General features: G+C 32.1%; 4 protein-coding genes and 1 pseudogene across 6 annotated transcripts; 2 read left to right on the forward strand and 3 right to left on the reverse strand.

Annotated features, from left to right (window-relative positions):
- Positions 1 to 1,086: 1,086 nt before the first annotated feature.
- On the reverse strand, positions 1,087 to 2,719 carry LOC148178610 (alpha-tocopherol transfer protein-like). Its single transcript, XM_088029791.1, has 7 exons — positions 2,610 to 2,719; positions 2,408 to 2,563; positions 2,212 to 2,362; positions 1,669 to 1,921; positions 1,510 to 1,620; positions 1,358 to 1,463; positions 1,087 to 1,311 (listed from the first exon to the last, which is right to left on the reverse strand). The coding sequence occupies exons 2-7, from the start codon at positions 2,526 to 2,528 to the stop codon at positions 1,160 to 1,162; spliced, it is 894 nt and encodes a 297-aa protein (XP_087885917.1). The 5' UTR covers positions 2,529 to 2,563; positions 2,610 to 2,719; the 3' UTR covers positions 1,087 to 1,159.
- Positions 2,720 to 3,576: 857 nt separating this feature from the next.
- LOC148178611 (alpha-tocopherol transfer protein-like) lies at positions 3,577 to 8,542 on the reverse strand. Of its 2 annotated transcripts, none has more exons than XM_088030093.1 (7): positions 8,451 to 8,542; positions 5,917 to 6,077; positions 5,720 to 5,870; positions 5,419 to 5,671; positions 5,254 to 5,364; positions 5,099 to 5,204; positions 3,577 to 5,052 (listed from the first exon to the last, which is right to left on the reverse strand). In XM_088030093.1, the coding sequence occupies exons 2-7, from the start codon at positions 6,035 to 6,037 to the stop codon at positions 4,901 to 4,903; spliced, it is 894 nt and encodes a 297-aa protein (XP_087886219.1). In that variant the 5' UTR covers positions 6,038 to 6,077; positions 8,451 to 8,542; the 3' UTR covers positions 3,577 to 4,900. The 2 variants fall into 2 exon arrangements, with proteins under 2 accessions (XP_087886219.1, XP_087886218.1); XM_088030092.1 differs by lacking the exon at positions 8,451 to 8,542 and adding an exon at positions 6,129 to 6,797 and having other exon boundaries at positions 3,578 to 5,052.
- On the forward strand, positions 8,540 to 11,950 carry LOC148178612 (glutathione S-transferase 1-like). Its single transcript, XM_088030102.1, has 3 exons — positions 8,540 to 8,674; positions 8,725 to 8,928; positions 11,622 to 11,950. Exons 1-3 carry the CDS (start codon positions 8,540 to 8,542, stop codon positions 11,925 to 11,927), a joined length of 645 nt encoding a protein of 214 aa, XP_087886228.1. The 3' UTR covers positions 11,928 to 11,950.
- LOC148178613 (glutathione S-transferase 1-like) lies at positions 11,946 to 21,074 on the reverse strand. Its single transcript, XM_088030097.1, has 3 exons — positions 20,816 to 21,074; positions 12,388 to 12,591; positions 11,946 to 12,337 (listed from the first exon to the last, which is right to left on the reverse strand). Exons 1-3 carry the CDS (start codon positions 20,954 to 20,956, stop codon positions 12,029 to 12,031), a joined length of 654 nt encoding a protein of 217 aa, XP_087886223.1. The 5' UTR covers positions 20,957 to 21,074; the 3' UTR covers positions 11,946 to 12,028.
- On the forward strand, positions 17,464 to 18,996 carry LOC148178614 (uncharacterized; annotated as a pseudogene). Its single transcript, XR_015769612.1, has 2 exons — positions 17,464 to 17,490; positions 17,718 to 18,996. The product of XR_015769612.1 is annotated as an uncharacterized LOC148178614 (transcript).
- Positions 21,075 to 21,345: the final 271 nt, after the last annotated feature.

Below are 21,345 nucleotides of genomic sequence, written 5' to 3' on the forward strand. Positions count from 1 at the left end.
ATAAATTATAAAAAAAAATTAGTAGTTTTAATGCTCAGTAACAAAATTTGACAGTGTTAATAACTTTGACATGTTTATTAATCGTGCCCAGTTACAAACTTTTGCAACAAAAGAAACGAGTTTTAGAAGTTTTCTTACAGATCCACCCTTTCTTCGTTGCAAAATGGAGAACGTAATTGAAATCTGCCTTAAACCCCAAAAAGAATTCTTTTATTGGCTTGCATTGTCTTTATCAAAGGAGTTTTTATTACAAAAAACACCGAAACAACCGACTCCATTCCATTAATTGGTTACATGTTCAACATTGTTGTTTATTGGATAAATTTCTAAGCTAATTAACTCATGCTTTACAAAGAGTCAGTTTATTTATTAGACGCTAAAGAAATTAAATGGTGATTATGTTTTTGTGTAAAAACAGGTGAACTCTGATTATGAGTAATTGGTTATGTAATGTGAAATTTTTATTGCGATCTGAGCGATTAGATAAAAAAAATGAAGGAAAAACGTCGATCTTGGATCAATTTTGTGTAAAAATAACTAGTAAAATTAAATATTGAAGAACTAAATTTAATGTCCTTTCCAAATCGCAAATACTACATTTTTTTGAGATGCAGATCTGTAATCAAGGAATCAAAATAATTTATAAGGCCAAAAGACAAGATTCAGGGAACGCATTTTAAAAGTTCTAAAAAATTTGAGAAATTCCCGAAAATTATAAGAAATAAAACGTAGTGTAGCGGCGTTTAAAAAGGGGGGAATTTAATAAATAAATGTCTGCATGATAAAAAAATTATAAAAAAATTAGCGGCGAGATTTGGCCGGAAGCCTTAAATTAACGACATTTTTTTCACACACATTTTTACATTTTCATTCATAACATAGGTACACCTTACATTACAGCATGAAACTCTTTAATCAACATTCAAGTAGTAATTTCGGTACAAAGGTAATTTATTAATTGCAGGAAACGCAAACCCGTGCAGAACTTAACTATGTACATATAACCTTCAATTTTATTATTCCACCTATATTTATTTATACATTTTGTTCAAAACTATTAGGTTATTAAAGTATGTACTATAAAAATAAAAACGTGCTTATCATTTATTAGATAAGTTTAACAATGTTTTTAAGGAAAATATTTATTTTAACGACTCTATTAATCAATTTCAAGCTTCTTGAACGTGCCCTCAACACCAAATACGTCATTCACAAGTTTCGATTTTCCGACTCTCTTAGTTTCATCAACTTTTTGATTATCGTGCCATGTAAAAAATTCATAGTTATCCAATACATTGGTCAGATTTTGCTCTAAAAATTTTAAAATTTTAACAGTCGGAACAAAAGTTCTACAAACCGTTTAACTCTTGGCTTGATGGCAAGGAGCCTCCGAGATCGTTTGGAAGACAGTCTTTTGGCACACTTTTGAACAAATCATTAGAGTCGGATGAGTGAAGTTTTATCTATAAATTGTCAATGAAGAAATTTCCAACTTAATTTTTTTCTTACCATGTCGTGTAACTTAGCTTGTAAGAACGGTTTTATTAGAGTTATAACTTTGTTAACAATAGCATGAGCATTTATTACGTGGATACCTTTGATTCTTACAGGTGTTCCTTCCTAAAACTAGAAGTAGAAGGATTTGAGAACTACAACTGATGCGTTTACCTGCACCAAATACAATCCGTATTTTATTGCGTTTAAATTTAATTTGGTCAGATGTCCTAAACCAAATCCTTTGGCATCAAATATTCCAATAACTCCATTGTCAAATCCCTTTTGGTGCAAACACAACATGGCAACCATGTTAATACAGTTAATAAGACTGACACAATTGAAATTTTCTGTTTTCGTCTCTAACAATTTAAGTAACAAAACTGCATAACCCTCTGGAGTTCTCTTAGGCAAAACAGTGATACAACTGCAAATTAGAAGTAAGTTTTATAGTAACCTCAGTTGACATATACCTAGTAAATATTTTATGGCTTAAGTCAAACCACCCATAGAAATAAAACTGGGTGTTGTAAACTGCAGCCGACAAAGTTCTAGCTAGAGAGTTGACCGATGGTTGAATAGGCCCGCACTCATTTCGTGCTCATTTATGGTCTCCAATCGGAAGGATTAGTACTGCCTCTCATAATGAGGCCATAAAATTTACTAGGTATATGTCAACTGGATTTACTATATATTGTTCCCAATTTGACCACTTACGCCACGGGTAAATTGATTTTGAGAGCTTCTGGAGTCAGAGCTGCAAAGATTTCAGGACAAAGACTTCGTACAGTGAAGTAATTGTCAATTGTTGTTTTTGTTGCTTCAATTTGATAATAGCAACTATGAAGCATTAGAATTATTTGGGATTCTAGAATAAATTAATGAAAATCGTAAAAAAGTGTAACATACTTACCCTCTAATTGCGGTAAATGCGGCTGTTTCTTCAACCATTCTTGAAGAATTTGAATATCTTGTTTCTTAAGATTGGGATCTCTGGCGTAGAGTTTTTCGGCTTCGATTAGTTTAAACGGCATTGTTGATTTGTCAAGATTCGTTTAGTTTGCTACTGCTACTAAGTAAAAATTGGTTTAGCACAGATTATGGAATTCGAGTACCTGACAGATAAGATTTAGTCATTGTAATATAAACACTTGTAAACTGTCATCCACGTGTTTATGTTTAATGATGCACTACTACAGCATGTATAACTTCATGACAATTATTGTGACTGAACTAAGCACAAATCTAAGGTGGACACTGGGAAACTGATGACCTTCAAGGTTTAGTTTATAATAACAGCAACTTAATGAGAAATTAATAGAGTTGAAATCGTTCAACAAAATTTGGTGGATGCGCCGGCGCAAACTAAAATGAAAAGAATTTTTAATCATTGTGTAGTTATAGGTACATCATAATTCTAAACTATGGATAATTACTCTATTTGAAGTAAGTAAAGACTAAGCACTTTGGACATCATAAAAAACTTAGTAATTAAAATAATTACTTTTAATCTTGATGTTTTCAACCGGGTGGAACAAATTTATAATATATGTAGGTACTTTAGTTACTGCAGTTATTAATTCAATTAAATGATTGTCATAAATATTGCGGTGAACTACTTAGAGTGGTTTTGATGAAATGACAATGTATGTTACTCTAATTATTTTTATTATCTAGTAAAGACCTGTTTTAGCATTGTAGTTTTTTAAACGTTTTTGTCAGTTGAGTATTCCTGTGAAAATTTTTGTATACACGAGCTTACCGCTATATTGCGAACGAAACAAAAATGGATAATTTTCTTATAATAACACGTCTAAACTAGATATATCTGCAAAATTAACCGTATTCAATCACAAAATTCTGAAACAACAAACACGAATTTTATCTAATCGCCTATGATTTTTCGAACAAATCTAAAAATGCTACTTTACGAAGATTATAATTATTATGTTGAGTACATCATCTCAAAATACTTTTCAAAAATTATTAGGTAGACACTGATCAAGGATAACAGGATCGCTGAAAGGATAAAACTAACTCTATACCTTTGCTTATTTTTTCTGTTTGTTATTTAATTTTTTTCTTATATTATACTTTTGACAAGTGGCACTAGTGACAAAAATCTAATGTGACATAATTAGTTTAAACACAGTATAATGCAAGCCGTACAAAAGATATTACATCCTAAAAGTGACTAGATGGACATCATTTTGAAACACGATGTGGGTGTTCAAAATTTTTTAAGCAAATTATATTATGTACAAAAAACAATTTATTATTGAATGTTAATTACAAAAATGCACAAAACAAAAGACATCGATTTGTATTGTAACTTTTTATTGGATTTTGTTTATAAAAAGAACAAAAAAAGTGGCTAGTCGATAATTGATTTAATAAGTTTTTAGTCTTAAATAATTATTTCCCTTGTTTGAAACAGGAGAACTCATATTATATCATATACATAATTGTGAATTTGTCTTCGAGACGCTAACTTTCTGCATTCAAATTTTTGGGTTTGAACGATTAGATCAACAATTTAAGCAAAAGTGAAAAAGTGTATTAATTAAAATGTAGCCCTACTAGCAATATTTTTTCAAAAACACGAATTAAATCAAATGTTGAAGAACAAAATTCAAGGTTCTTTCTTTATTTTAAACATTATAAAAAATAATTATTAAACTGGTGTTTTATTATTAAATTTAAACATTTTATTGTTTTACCTGCAAAAACTAGCTGAGTCCAAATTTATCGTAAGCTTCAGAAATTTACAAAGACGTTCATTTTGAAAATGTGCCCACAGAACAGTGGAAATATTGAAAATTAATTCACATCCTTAAATATACAAAAATAACAACATAAAAAAGAAGGCAATAAAAAATACATAAAAAAACTAATAAATATTTCACAAAATCTACATAATTTGGGAAAAGTTAAAAAAATAAAAGGAACTTACAAAATTTAGGTAGTAAGGGATAAATAATAATAGATAAATCACCATATAAATAATTCTATGACAATAAATAAGATATGACATTATTCGTCTTGAAGGCTAGAACTAACTACAATTTTGGTAAAAACAATAACATAGGCATACCTTCCATTACAGTACAAAACTCATTCACCAACATTCATGTACATACCTAGTAATTTTAGTACAAAGTTATTTTTTTAATTATTACAGGAAACGCAAACCCGTTCGGAACCCAACCACATTCAATTTAATATACAACCTATAATTATTATTATTACTGTACCTATTCATATTTCATGTAAAATACCTCTGATAAAATTCTTTGATTTACGATTATTTTTAACTGAAAGGTATCTACTGATTATTTTCGGAGAAAGAAAGTATATTATAAATTAAACCATGTTTTTAAAGAAAATGCTTATTGTAACTACTACATTAATCAATTTCAAGCTTCTTGAAGGTGCCCTCAACTCCAAATACGTCATTCACAAGTTTCGATTTTCCGACTCTCTTCGTTTCATCAACTTTTTGATTATCATGCCAAGTGAAGAATTCGTATTTATTCAGCGTATTGTTCATATTTTGCTCTAAAAAGATTAAAATATAAACAGTCGAGTCAAGAGTTCTACAAACCATTTAACTCTTGGCTTGATGAAAGAGAGCCTCCAAGATCATTTGGAAGACAGTCCTTTGGCACACTTTTAAACAAATCGTCGGAGTCGGGAGAGTGAAGTTTTATCTAGGAATTTTTAATTACTAAGTAAACTTTCAACTTATTTTTAACCTACCATGTCATATAATTTTGCTTGTAGAAACGGTTTAATTAGAATGATAACTTTGTTAACAATTGCATGAGCATTTACTATGTGAACTTCTTTGATTCTCACTGGCATTCCTTCCTAAAACAGAAAATATGTAGATGTATTTGAGAACTGCAACTTATATGCGTTTACCTGCACTAAATACAATCCGTATTTTATTGCGTTCAAATTTAATTTGGTCAGGTGTCCCAAACCAAAACTTTTGGCATCAAATATACCAATTAGACCATTGTCAAATCCGTTTTGGTGCAAACAAAGCATAGCGACCATGTTAATACAGTTGAGAAGACTGCCACAATTGAATTTCTCTGTTTTTGTCTCCAATAATTTCATTAACATAATTGCGTAACCTTCTGGAGTTCTCTTAGGCAAAATGGTGATGCAACTACAGATCAGAAGTAAGGTTTGTTTTATTATTAGTTTGATCACTTACGCAACACCTAAATTAATTTTTAGAGCTTCTGGAGTTAGAGCCGCAAAGATTTCAGGACATAGACTGCGTACAGTAAAATAATTATCAATTGTTGTTTTCGTTGCTTCAATTTGGTAGTAGCAACTATGAAGCATGAGAATTATTTGCGTTTCTAGAATAAATTAATGAAAACTGTTAAAAAAAAGTAAAATACATACCCTCCAACTGTGGTAAATGAGACTGTTTTTTTAACCATTCTTGAACAATTTCAACATCTTTTTTCTTAAGATTGGGATCTCTGGCATAAAGTGTTTCGGCTTCGATTAGTTTAAAGGGCATTGTTGCTTTCTCAAGATTATTTGCTTGTTTGGGACTGCAACTAAGGAAAAAAAAAACTATTGGTTTAGTACAGATTATGAAATTTCAGTACCTGGTAGATGAGATTTAGTCATTGTAGTATATAGACACTGTTTTATAACTAATACTGAACTAAGCACAAAATCAGGTGAACACTCGGAGATTAATTAACTTCAAGGTCTAGTTTACATTACCAGCAACTTAATAATAAAGTTGGAAGAAAAACCTTCTGACAACATTTCAGGTTTGAACTTTGTATTTGTTGTTATAAAGAATTAATTAGCATTTCGTTCTAATTTATAAGCAATTACTAAACTGTTTTATTGGTCATTAAATTGTTTTTTTTTTCATCTCGGGTCTCAATTATTGTTGCATATAAACATTGTGAAAACAAAAGTCTAATAACGTTGTGTAATATTTCTGTAATGATGAATATTTTCTCACAATGCTCATTTTACTTCAAAGTAGTTATTAATTTTGTATAGTTTTTAAATATATCGTCGTCTAAGTGGCAACTGCCTCTATCTCAATTTTGACGATTTTTCGATTGGGAATGTCGTGACGGAGTCTGTTTTTTGAATTTCGCTACATTTTATGCTTTACGCGAAAATTTGACAACATCCGCTATCTCAATACGTAAGGCAACATACGCTAATTCATTCTCAATTCAAAATAAGGTAGAATAAAAGTGTATGTCGGATTGAGTTAAAAGTGTGTTAAGCGAGAAGAAAAATGTTTGATGGTGCTTCCAACATAGATCCTCCTATGTTCCTTCGTATTAAGCAAATATCGTAAGTTAACAATACCTCTTATAAAAAATTATTAATTCGATTCAAAATAATCCACTCATAGCATCAATAACCATAAGATTTCTATTTTAAAGTAATAAATCTACAGATCATTAAATAATATTAAAAAAAAACATTTTTTTAAAGCAATGTAATTAATTCGAAAAAAAGGTCAGCGCAAGGGTTTGAACACGCATGAAAAAAGTGTCTACGTTTTTTATTATTCAACAATATCAACATAGCATGGTAAATGTCATAATTTTTAACATACGGCGAGTTTGTAAAATTATACCTAATCTAATTGCCTAATTGAACATCCACAAAAATGGAAGTTAGCGATGGCTCTTTATATTATGTTCCAACTGAACTAATACGTTCTTTTTCACTCATTTTAATTTAATCAGGATCTACAGAAGACACAGTGAAAAAAATGGCCAACCAATTAACGCTTATAGCTTTTTCTGTCACATAGAATTGGATGTACTTTAAACTTTATTGGGATTATGGCTGATGTTTAAAATAATTTGGAATAAGTTGTCTATTTATGTTATGCTCTCCATCGATGCCAGAAGGTTGTCGATGTCGACGGTGGTCCGTTCATAAATTTCAGCAATACCCGAAATTCCATGCTCGCAACTGTATTCACAATTGAAATGGTTAAAAGGATGAGATTTGTCATTTAACACAAAAAAAAGTTGTTTGTTGTTTGTATAGTATTGAAAACGTAAACTGCAACTTGCCATATCTCAGGCAAAAATTAAGGCAACACCCTCTATCACAAGCATTTCTTCAGAAAATTGTTTTATTTTACTGAAACTTTTAATAATCGTTTGAAACACAATAAAAAACAGATGTAGAGGATTACTATTCCAAAAATGTATTTAATCTAAAAAAAAAACAGTTTTTTTATTGTCCTGTAAAGTTGCAAAAATTGAGATTGCGTAAGTTGCCACTTAGACGACGATATACTTAATTTTAAGAATTGATATAAAATATTTTGAGCATTGGTATAATTCTAAATTGATGATTAAATTCGAAACCTAGTTTACCTTGGATTAAGAAAGGTAATAGAAGCAACTGGTATTGATTTAAATGCTATTACGAATAACTTTTAACACAATTTTATTATAATTATACTTTTACATCTATTCACCAAGTTAAACGTAAAATTTATTTGTTTTACTGATTGGAAAATGTTCCCCTAGTAAAAAATTAAGTAATAAATTCTTTCACATTATTATTTGCATGTTAACACCCAGAGTACTGAAATAGGGTTACATAAGACCAAGACGCTACTTTTGGTCTAATAATATTTTTTTTTAATTAATTTTAATCCCGGCGCATCCGCCATTCATAATGTTATTGCGGCTACTTTACTAAAAATATCGAATAGCAATGTAGGTAGAGCTTAATAAACAATTAAATCATGGTAAGCGTTACAGATTACATCGTTGTTCCCAATTAAAAATTTCCATATAAATCAATTTTTTACCCTCCCTCAATCAATACCATTCCCCATCGTCCTCCAAAAATTCTCCAAAACCGTCACTATAGCGTGTTGGCCTCCTTCGTCCCGCCTCATCGATCAGCGCTAATCCATTACTTACCAGGAAAACTAGGCGTCACCTCATGAAATTCGATCGCTTTCGTCCTTTCCAAGGATCAGTCTGCAAGCGTCAATCCTAGCAACCACACCATGGCCCCAAAACTTTACGTTATGCTCGCAAGTCCTCCATGTAGGGCTGTATTAATGGTGGCTAAAGCTCTCGGCGTTGAACTTGAAGTCGAAGAAGTGGAAAAGGACGCCTTGAAAACACCGGAAATGCTAGAGGTAGGGCAGTGCAAAACTTAATGAGTTTGTAAGAGTAAGTTCTGTTGCAGCTTAATCCACAACACACTGTGCCTATTTTGGTTGATGACGATTTTGTTATTTGGGAGAGTCACGCCATTGCAGGGTATTTGGTAGGTCAGTATGGGGAGGACGATTTGCTGTATCCCAAGGACGACGTGCGCAAAAGAGCGGTGATCGATCAGAGGCTGCATTTTGATAATGGGGTGTTGTATGTGAGGTGCACTACAGCAGCTGTAAGTTGAAAGGGAAATTGCTATTTAAAATATGACGTACATATTTAAACAACAGAAAGTAAAATGCTTACGATAACAAAAACTCCTTTATGTTTGATCAATATCAATTTTGTCGTTACCGATGTTTTTAAAACTCGATACTCCAAATACATATACTGCATTTACTACATTTCTAATAAACGGTAGCAACAAATTGCTGCTCAATGAAGAAAGCAAAATTGCAAAAATAACATAAAAAATCGTTCTGATCTCTAGTTTTTTAAGACATTACTTATCAAGAACTTTAGTTTTTCCGTAACTTGCATTGAACAATAAAAATAATAAAAATTAAAGTACAATGTGATAAAAATAGGGATATAATTTTAATGTTGCTTCAATTTGACGTTAAACCTATAGAAGTTTTATAGCTTTAAAGATATAATTAGTTCTTTTTTTATGAAGCAAAGTCATTGGTAATAATATATTTTTGTCACAAAGATAAATTTTATGAGTAATTATTGTATTTTATGTTGTACTTTCATCTTTATACGAATGGTAATAGTACTTATACAGTTTTGTAAACTTCAAAAGTAAGATAACTTTAAAAAATTCAGCTCAGATCTTATTTGTTAGTAAATAGAAGAGGTTTGAACTGAGAAATAATATTTTTTTTTAGATGCCGAAACAAAAATATTAGGTACTCTTGTTTTTTACTTTTACTTGTCAAAATTATATAAATATAACCTAATAAGATAAATTCGTTTTTTGTAATTTTGCCATATACAGGGTCCGGCAACACTTGTGTCCACCCCCAAAATCGTCTTTAATTTTAAAGATAAAATTTTGAAAATTTGCATACGCTTACAGTTGACAAAGCTCTAGAAGCTGACGCAAAAATTTGTTTTTTATCACTAATAGTTTCTAATTTCATTACGTCAAAATTGGGAACTATGTTTACACCCATCTGTCAACATCTTGTGTTACAAATGACATCTATCCTTTGGCTCGCTTTAGATTGTGACAGAAGTCTTAATTGGTGAAATTGTCGCTTTGTCGATGTTAATTAACGATTTCTGGTGTCTATAAAGTGCAACATGCCCGTGTTAATCAAAATTAACCTTTATAAGAGTGAATGAAGTGACTTGTGAAATTTTGGTGTAGACGTAGTTTGCCCCTGCGCTGTCATAATTTTGAAAACTAACTTGATAAAACAGCGTTTTTTTCGCAAATTTTCTACACAATTTGCATTAGATTCAAAATAAAAACTCAGGTATTTGTATCACAGTTATGTTGGAAAAAAAATGAATTCGCGAATATTTCCGCAAAAACTCAAAAATCGTTAAAAATTATATTTTTTAGGCGTCGCGACGCCAACCAAACCGTGAAAAAAAACAAATTTTTGCGTAAGCTTCTAGAGCTTTGTCAACTATGAGCGTATGCAAATTTTCAAAATTGTAACTTTAAAATTAAAGACGATTTTGGGGGTGGACACAAGTGTTGCCGGACCCTGTATAAAATTAATAATAATATTATATGGCATAGCTCATGTATACCACAAAAATTTCAAACCGACTTTTTCTGAAAATTATACGCCACGAGCTTGAAGCTTGTTTTGCCAAGGTTTAATTGAGTGTATCGAGATGTGCGCAATTATTACATTTTACACAATTCTTAAGTGGTCATAACTAAGATTTATTTCTCTACAACTCATTTTATTAGGTATAGAGAATAAAATTATTTGTTTAATAATAATTGTAAATTAGAGGACACCTTTCATTTAATTCTATTCTATTTCTGATGGTTATTGGCTAGAAGCTTGAAAATTTAATAAAATTATAAGTTTTTAGATAAAATTTTCCTCCTAAAATTACCGCATTTTCCCACGTAAGCCACAAGTTTTAGAAACTTCGCAATTTTTCACTCTCACGGTCCCCCAACTCATAAATTTCAATATAAGCTTTAAATACACCTAAAGTTAATGTCCGATGACTGCCAACAAGCGTAATTGGATCAACTTCCAAAAAACCTATTAGTTCTCAACAACTCTATTTATTAAAATTGGCATTTATCCCCAAATCCCAGGTTCGTCATCTGTGACAATTTTGACGCAAATCCTTGAGGAACACTCGTAACAACATTAAATTCCATTCCAATGAGTCAGTCATTTAAAAATGCAGTGGAGTAGAACATGAAACCATGAAAAATAATTGCAAGAACGCAATTTTGTTAGACTAGAACTATATTGATTTTGTAATCAGAATAAATACAAACAAAAATGGGCCACACGCATTCGAATTCAATTAAGCAACTCCCACATTGAAATAAATCGATCGAGGAGTGTTTCCAATTTTTTTACCTGTAATTAGGATAAAGTTTATTGCTTTTGGTGGAGATAGAACGATAATAGATACGTGAGAATTAGGAAATGTTTTAAATGTTGAGTATTTGATGAGGTATTTTTGGAATTTGCTGTAGCGGAGTCGATGTAATTTCCTGCGTTGAATAATTAAATTGAATTATATTTGATGAGATATAATCGGCCAATTGCTTATGTCTCTTCAAATTATTTCAATGAACTTCCGTTTATTGTTCGAACGCAATTACCGATATTTTGTAACTAGTATAATTTGCTGGTAATACGCAGTATTCTATTAAATAATCATATCTGTTCTTAGCTTCAAAAACCACTCCCATTCTTTTTTTTCTTTTCACAGTTTCCTGTTTTCACTGGCACCGGCGATATTTCCGACGACGACCGCGACAAGCTTATCGAAGCCTATGGTTTCCTGGAAGAGTTCCTCGCCGGTCATCCTTGGCTCGCTGGTGACGACATGTCAATAGCTGACCTGAGTATTCTTGCAACTGTCGCAACTGCTGACCTTTTCATTCCTGTGGAAGCTGACCGTTTCCCTCAACTTTCAGATTGGTTAAAGACCGGTAGAGAACTGCCTTACTTTGAAGAATGCAACGCTGAAGGCCTCGCAAAATTCAAAGATATGCTTCCAACTCCGGAAGCATAAGCAAAATAAACTCGCGAATTATTTTTTGTGTTTTTATTTAAGTCTACATAAAAACAAGCAGTGTCAACATAAAATAAAAAGTTGGTACATGGTACACAAAATTAGCCTTCCAAGGCTGCCGCCAAAGCATTTCTTAGTTTATCAAGACCGTTCTTGTTGGCGGCGTAGTAAGGGAGAGCTTGCAGCTTTTTCAACCAAGCGCTGATTTTAGGGTATTTTTTAGCATCGATGGGGACGACGAGTTCGATGGTGGTGACAGTAGTGACGAGGCTGAAGTCGGCGATGGTCATATGTCCTAGCGCTACGAAGGCGTTAGTGGCGAGGAATTTCTCGAGGAAGTCATAGCGTTCAATGATTTCGTCAACTTGCTCTTGAGGGGCGCTTTTTTTGCCCCCATGCAGGATACCTTTCTAAACGTAATGATTCAGAAAAAAATTGACTTGGACCAAACGACACTTACCAAAATTCTGGAACCGAGAAGAGCAAACTCGGTGTCAAAATGCAACTTCTGATTCACCTTCGCTCTCTCTTGCATGTCCGTGGGATACAGAGAATCGTCGATTCCACCATATTTATCGACGAGGAAGCCGTTGATGACATGGCTGTCCCAAACGACGAAATCGTCGTCGTCTTGCAACGTGGGAACTGTGTGTTGAGGGTTAATCTGCAAAAAAGGACGTTTTTGGAGTGTAATTTAAACTCGGGAATTTCGCAACCACCTTATGCACTCTTTTTGCTTCATAATAATAACTCTACCGCTATTTAACATTATTGTATTTTTATTGAATTCGTGCCAGTAGATCCCGATCTTATAAATGACGTTCCTTACTTTAGCCAATTTGCACAATTATAAATAACACTTTGTAATCTAATTCCTCTTGAGCAAGTGTTTTATTTGGCGTTTTGGCATGTTAACAACATCAACAATGCACTGTCAAACCATCCGCGAATTTTTTGCACTGTTTACAATAATCGAGACACAATCCGTAAACAACATGAGATAATTAATAAAGAAAATTTGGCTGAGAAGCAAAGCAACAAAGCGAATAAATTTATTTCACACTCGAACTTTGTTGATTTAATTTTTTTTTCGCCACTATTCTTCTCACCATCGAAATTCCTTCGGTTCTAAAAATACGTAACTTTACGTTTATAAATAAACATTTCGAAAAACATGCCGTTTTTTTCATTTGAATTTGATAAAAAAGTGCCGTAAATCAGCAGGTTGAAATGAAGAGTTATTTTTGGAAGATGAAGAAGAACGATGAGTTATGACTATATTTCTGGATGAACAGATGGAAGTTTGGAATGAGGTGTAAACGAGGTTTTAAATAGTGATTTTCTAAACTGTTAACAAGCCATGTTGCTATAATTAAGAAAGAAAAATAAAAAATATGAAATTAGAAATCAATACAACTTTCAGTTTTCTTCTAAACGTATAAAGTTAGGATGATCTGTTGACAAGATCCAAAAATTTATGGGCAGTTTGCATCCTGTCTTATTTTGAGCCAAGCGTTTCTATTTTTGTGTGTTTTTCATGTATTTTGTAAATATGAGCATTTTTCGATAGCTCCAGGAGTTGGCTAATTAATACGTTGGCAAGGAGTCCTTTAGGACTAGATTTATGGATTATTTTGTTTAATTTGAGAGTATAAATTCATCTCTTTTCATGGACCTATAACGATTAATGAACAAACATTGTTTTGTATTGTAACTCTAATAATTCTTTTGACATTTTTAAATTGTCTGCTTGAATTCATTTCCTTTCAATTAATGGTTAACCTCAAACTGTCAAAAATATGCAGAGCTACCAACTCATTTCCAATTCCAAGACTTGTCTCGGATCGTTTCTTAAAAATAACGCTTTGAATTTCAGCAAAACAATAAAAAACCTGCAGACGTTTTGTACAATTTGTTAAAGATTTTATGGAGCATGATTATGGCTATTTTAACAATTCTTTCAAAATATCAAAGAAAAATAACCTTGTTCTTTAGTAGTATAGAAAATGTTACTTCTGGGCCAGGGCATTTGGCGTCTTAAAAATCAAGGCAGAATCCTACAAATTTAGCTATTTGCCCAAATGCAAACAACCGAAAAAATCCTAAAACCCTTTAAAAAGCATTAACTTTTATACACCCCAAAAGAACCCAAATATGTGTAGACCACCAAAAATTGGGCACATGAAAAACCGTTAAAATGTCCCAAAATAATGCAAAATTACTTCAAGAACACTCTGAAAAACTTTCAAAATCCGTTGTTTTTCGACATTCCAAATTGCTTTGTATTTCTGCACCAAGCCATTTGGCGCAAGCAATAAAAAGGAAAAACAACACCAAATCAAAGAGGCGCCTTACAAAACAAAGCAGGATCCTAAAAATTTATGTTTTCCCAAAAGCTAACAACCGAAAAAGACATAAAATCCTTCAAAAAACATATTTTTTAATGCGACCAAAAAATTGTCAAAAGTTTCTTCTCTTGTTGTAAATCAATAGCCAATCAGAAATTGGGCACATGAGAAAACTGTTGAAAATCATCCAAAATCCATCATAATTACGTTAAAAGCAACCAAAAAACCTTACAGCATTCCTTATTTTGAGAAACCCCAAAATGTATGTTTACTTCTAGACCAATCCATTGGCGCATGCGAAAAATTCACCGGTCGGAATGGCAACTGGTAAAAATATTAGACCAATAAGAGCTCTTGTTTTTAAATACCTCAAAATAGATTTTCATTTCTGAACCAAGTATTACGCTCCCCATCTCACCTCATACATAAATATTATACCACTTGTGCTGAGAAATGAGTAACATTAGATACTGTCACGATAATGCCTTATCATAAATTCTTACAAATACAAGAAAATTTAGAAAAAGAAATGCATTTTGAGTGATTTGGTGTTCTGAAGGTCATCGTTTCGTACCTCGTATCGTTGCAGGTACAAAATCTCACCCTATATAATTCAGTTTTGTCCGTTCCGCTCAAGGTCCGCTGCGTTCTGCGTCGACAGTTGACATCGTCTTGGAAGTTTCATCTATGGAAGTTTCGTGTTTGTGTTAGAGCTGGTAAGTAAAATGTCTTGCTATTTATTAATAATGTTATAAGTAAAATATAATTCGTCAGCTTTCCTTTCATTTTCAACGGTTGTGTCGTAAATTAAAATAAAATATGAAATATCTGAACAGCCACGTGGTATAATCGCTGCAAAACAAATACAGCCTTTCAAAAAATGTCGGACCAAACCCACTACGTTAAAAAGTAAATTTAAATGAGCCAGAAGCAAGTTTCCAAATTTTTTGTCTGGGACTCCATTCAAGAGAAACGCGTTGTCAAAATAGTTAGAAAACGTTCTAATTATTTCAACATATAGAGAATAATTTTTCATAAAAGTGGTTGTAAATCATTTATAATGTTATAATAAACTAAAATTAGTTATTAAAAGTTCTTGGTTTAGTCAAAACCATAAAAATTTTATGGGATATACAGGCTGTCCGGAAAGTGGCGCACCACCTTGAAAGGGGGTAATTAGGTGATCCCCCAGAGTACCAAAAAAATGTTAAAAAAAAATTCGGACTCTCTGTTTTCGCAGAAGGTCCAAAAGAAAATTAGGAAAATGGCAACATTGCTCAACTGTTCCCCCAATAATTTAAATTTCTAGTATTTAAAGCCATAGTAAAGTTGCTGTTGCATTGTTGGCGTTAGTCAGGTCGGTTCATGAACGAGTAATGTAACTATGGTTTCAAGTGAACGATGCCACACTGATCGACATTGTTCATCCAAAAATTTTGTAAACAGTTTTCAGGCATTTCTGAGAAGATTTTTCCGATTTTTTTTGCACTATGCCTTTGCGCAAGATGTCCTTTAGGTAACTTCCTCTTCAGTCTATCATATCTCGAAAAATTGAGACATGATTTTTTTTAACATTTTTCCGGTAATCTATGGCATTGTCCGATGATACAGTATCACGGTGGTGCGCGACTTTCCGGACATCCTGTATATGTTTTGCAGCTACAGTATAGTGTTATCGTTTTGCAATTTTGTTTTCCTTCATAATTGTCTCGTGTTTTTATTTATTACAAATTTTTTTTTAATTAAATACAATATGCTCTTGATAAGTCAACTACTGATAGAAGGAGACTACCCGATAGAACACACGTACTTGTTTTTAATTTATTATGGCAAAGAACCATACATCTTGATATGTGAAGTAACCCAGAACGTACAAGGCTATATAGCAGCAGTAAAATTATCCCATTGTGTAAAAGTTAACTTGTCTACAATAAAAAACATCCCAGAGTTGTGTAGTAACCTCAGTTGACATATACCCCGTAAACATTTTATGGCTTAAGTCAAACCACCCATAGAAATAAAACTGGGTGTTGTAAACTGCAGCCGACAAAGTTCTAGGTGGAGAGTTGACCGATGGTTGAATAGGCCCGCACTCATTTCGTGCTCATTTATGGTCTCCAATTGCAAGGATTAGTACTGCCCGGCCCTCTCATAATGTGGCCATAAAATTTACTAGGTATATGTCAACTGGGTTTACTATAAACCATCTGGTTGTACCGCAGCGCTTACTTTGGTCACTTCGACCAGTCCCGGCTTAATAATATTTAAAAATTATGGAAACATGTGCATGAATTACATCAAACTTGGACAAAGAGATTATTATTAATTGTAGATTACCCGCATTTCTATTGTTTTTCTTAAAGAATGTAATAAATGGTAAATTAAGCACCGCAGATAAATCCTAATTTTATGATTACTAAAATATTTTAAGCCGGTTCTGGTTAGTTCAGGCAAACCATGATTTATTGTTGGGACACGCGCTTGCCGATAAGGGTACAAAAGAGATGATAATTGACGGTCAAAATTTTTATTAGTGCAATATAACCTTATACGTTCTGGGTTACTTTACACGTAGATTTCTTGTAAAATTGTTCTTTTGTAATTTTTAATTTAAAAGTTAACTTTCTATAATTCTCCACTAAACGAATATATAAAAAAGAAAAGCGTTATAAAATAATAATCAAGGATACATAAACATGATAACTTTAAGTAATTTAAAAAAAAATCCAGATTTTTGAAAGAAGGAATTCAATGTTATACTAAAGAATGTAAAATATATAATTTTACAGTTGTTTTCAATCTCAAGATTAGTTGGTGATGCATAAGAATATAATTACAAAAATGTCTTAACTTTGCAGCTTAGAGACAAAGCCTATTATGCAAATTGGAGACAGCCATAGGCTTAAACTGCCCTCTGGTTGATCGTAACTGTTAACAGACACATATTGTTTTATAATAATATATGTATGTAAATTGAGTGATGATGATTTTGGAGGATTAAATTATTAAGTAGACATTAAAATTTTAATATTTTTAATAAAAATTAAATACTTTTATCTTGCTTTGACTTTTGACTAAGCACACTTTAATATCTGTTATAAATAAAAATAATTTGTGTGTAATCTTATCATCAAAAATGTATTGTTTTTTTTTTAAAGGTTTTGGTTTGCTGTTGGGGGTTATCGAATATGGAAGGAGGGGACTCTTTAAGTAGAGTGAGTATTATCTTAAAACTGTTACATAGAATGAGTAATGATTTGAATAATGATTTTTTAACACAGGCATAGCACATTAAAACTGTTTAGCAAATAGCATAGTCTAGGTAACAGTAGAAGGGCTTGTAGCTTAAATCTGTGTATGCGTAAATAAATGCAATTTTGTGGACAACAAACATTCTATAAAAATGTAATTGAATGTAGTTTTAATTTTTGCTTGTTTCTAGGATACTCATGGATTTGACTTCAAAGCCATTTTCCATAGTGAATGTGCAAATGATGAAAAATATTTCGATAAAGGGGATGATATACGCCGAAGGATTAACCTTCTACTTTCCAATAGTAGAAACTTATCACAAAAGTGTTAAGTTAATAAAAGAATTTATTTCGTAGCTACGTAGAAAAAATATTAATACCAATGGAAAAAAATTCACTTGATCTACTGAGCATACTGATTAATAAATCTGAAATAATCACAGAGGAATACAAGTGTATGAATCTAACACCAGTTTTATTCACGAAGCGGTGTCCCACATTATTCACAGAACTTGTACTTGAAGCTAATTGTAACAAGAAAACAAACATTAAATCAAAAGTTACTGTAAATGCTTATGAAGAAGTAGAAAATAAGGGAAAGCAACACATTATGTATACAACACAGATAGGTTCAATAAGCGATTCATCCCTCACTCGTAAGAGAAAGAGAAAATCATGTCAAAAAGCAGGGGACTTTGACCTGCAAGGACATGAAGAGAACTGTTCCTTTAACAATATTGTGAAATGTCAAGTGGAAATCTTGATATTAGTTGGGAATACATCTTACTGTGAAACGCTGGCCAAGCACCTAGGACTGATTTGATTTGAAAGTTTACTGGAAGGAGAAGAAGACATTCAACGTCGTTTAAAAAAATTTGAGAATAAAATTTATAGGCTAGCTCACACAGAAATTATTAAGAAAATGATGAATGGTTACAGCAGTATCTGTATCACCACATCAAAATCAACTTGGAATTATATACCAGTATGTACCAAAGGAATTATTTACACAGACAATGAACGTAAATTGTATGATTGTTACCACACGAGCGCAAATTACTGTGTTCTTGTCGAAGATAATATTCTAACCTATATAGATGCTATTAGTAAAATTGTGGAAAAATCATCATTACGCAATATTTTATTGCAAGCAAATTATAAAGTGGATGAAAAAGCTTATACTACAATCCAATTACCTATAACGGTTTTAATACCGCTTTACATTATTAAATATTTTTCGCAGAGCTTCTTTGTGACACATGAAACAGGGTCAAATTCTAAAGATTTAGAAATATTTGAGTATAAATGTAGTGTCTAAGGCTCAGTTTATTAATTCTCTCTCTCATGCTAATTTGATACTAATCGTTTACAATTATTCTTTTATGTTTAGTTTATAACCTAAATTACTGATGATATGAAAATAAAAAATAAATTGTACAATACCTTTGCTTAAGAAACATACTAAAACTTTTTTTTTGTTTTAATTAATTTACAACATCTCTTCATAAAAACATCTATCTGTAAAGCTAAGACTTTTTTTTAGTTATGAGGCTACAAAATTCACCATTTTATTTCCTTATTCTTCATACCTTAAATGCTTAACTGTGTCAGTAAATTGTAATGATGGGTAGATGCACGATTTTTAAAAGTTGCCTGAAACTTCAACGCTTCAAAATGGCTTATAATCTTAAAAAATAGCTTCACGCTTCGGTTGTCAAAGTTTGACAAGTATAATAAAGAGGCCGAAAAACCGTCTGCATAAGAGAAAATGTTGAGCTTTTGGCAGTATTTGGGTACCTTTGGGGTGCATGAAAGTTAATGCTTTTTAAAGGGTTTTAGGATTTTTTCGGTTGTTTGCTTTTGGGCAAATAGCTAAATTTGTAGAATTCTGCCGTGATTTTTAAGACGCCAAATGCCCTGGCCCAGAAGTAACATTTTCTATACTACTTTCTTTAAATAAACAACAGAGGATACATTTTCAAAATTGGCAGCAAGCGTCGAGGCGACTTTTAAATATCAAGTTCATGCGTTCAGGTCATTGGCGTAATGTCAATCAAAATTTTGACATGGACCTTGGCAGCGAAATTTTAGTTTCGTATTTCAGAACAAGTGATAAAAGCTGCCTGTAAATGAGCGGTAAAAAATCGCATATTTTTTAAAATTTTTAAAACTAAGAGGAAAAGAAAATGCGATATAGTGTTAGTGATTTGAATGTGATCAATGAGAATAAATCATACAATAAACAAATAAAAACATCAATTAAGCGCAACAATAATAATTAATATTCAATGGCTCAAAATAATTTGTTTTAAAGATTATATAATTTTTATATTCATATGGGGGGTCGCTTGCCAAAAATATATTCAAGATATACAAAATAATATACAACAACAGTAAAATTTAATTAAACGCTATAATTCTATTTTTAAGTGGTTGGAAAGTGAGTTATTGTCTATTATTATGTGTCTTGTTTTGATGAATCACTCAACTAAATGAAAAATTTTTGATATAACAACAAAGAAAGGCCAGATTTTGGCTGCATAAATATTTTAACACGTGTAATACAATATATTTCCATTGTGTAATTTTGTTTAGACATCGTTCTTAACTAACATAAAATTTGACTCTCAAAACAATTTCAGCAACTAACAAAAGTGATTTAAATGTGGATATAAAGCAATTAATTTATAAGTAAACAAATTGTGGTTGAAAATCTGGATTGTTTTACTGCAAATTAAATCTGTTTTTCAAACTGTGAAAGAGTGTTCTAAGTGGTTCAAGTATGAAAATATGGCGAGAATACAGATTTTGAGTGATTTATTGGCGAAGTCCGTGCAAGATCCAGCTGTTAATATTAGAAAAACTAATAGATGCATGTATTTTGTTTACAGTTTAAAATTGTCGCTGATATTTAAAGTATCAGCTGAAAACACATAAAAAGATAGACAAATGTTTTGACCATTTCTGTTAGCACACCATGTCTATTTTGGTCTACTTATTATAATTTCTAAATCACTGAAAATGATCGATCAGTTTACAAATTAGTCACATAATCACTACAAATCACACCACCCCCACACGACCCTTAATTTTCCACCACCACCTCATATTCTGGCATGAACTACCATAACAGTCTAAATTGACGTGTTAGGCAAATGTCCAATGTCCCAACCCTTCACTCACATTACGTTTTTTTGTTAATTCACACCGACACACGTCAACAACAAGTTTCCGGTGATAGTCTCTGTCACCGTGTTCGAAAATACCACTCGTTAAATCTAACTAATACCTTGATGAAGCTGGGCTTGAATTGTTCTTTATTGTTGAGATCGATTTCTTCCAATTCAATGTTGATCCCCAATGCATGAGTCGTCAAGAGGGTAGCTCTGACTGGTGGACTTACGATGGTTGAATATATTCTTGGTGCCATTGCGAACTGGTCAGGCCGAAGGGAAAATATAGACTGGCTGGATGTTCCAGAGGAGACGCTGTATCTCCTACTAGAGGGAAATATTTAATTTTAAACTTGCTTGGCACACGTTTGTTTATAATATTGCAATCATGTTTAAGCGAAATCTTCGATATAGGTGTGGACCGAGGCTATTTTTACGTTTGGATGGGTTCGTAGCGTTGAGGGGGAGAGTTCGAGATTTTACGGAATTGTTTACAAATCGAGAGACACTTTGATTCAAATTTAAATTCAAATAATTTCAGAAGATTCTTCAGCAAAAGCTTGGACATGTTTGAAGTTTTGCGGTCTAACTAGCTCCTATTTGATTATAGATTGTTAAAGGAAGGATATGTCGGTAGTTGATGATT

The sequence above is a fragment of the Gnatocerus cornutus genome, chromosome 2 (assembly GCF_029298725.1).
Source record: "Gnatocerus cornutus isolate USDA-ARS CGAHR chromosome 2, icGnaCorn1.1, whole genome shotgun sequence".
Lineage (NCBI taxonomy): Eukaryota > Metazoa > Arthropoda > Insecta > Coleoptera > Tenebrionidae > Gnatocerus > Gnatocerus cornutus.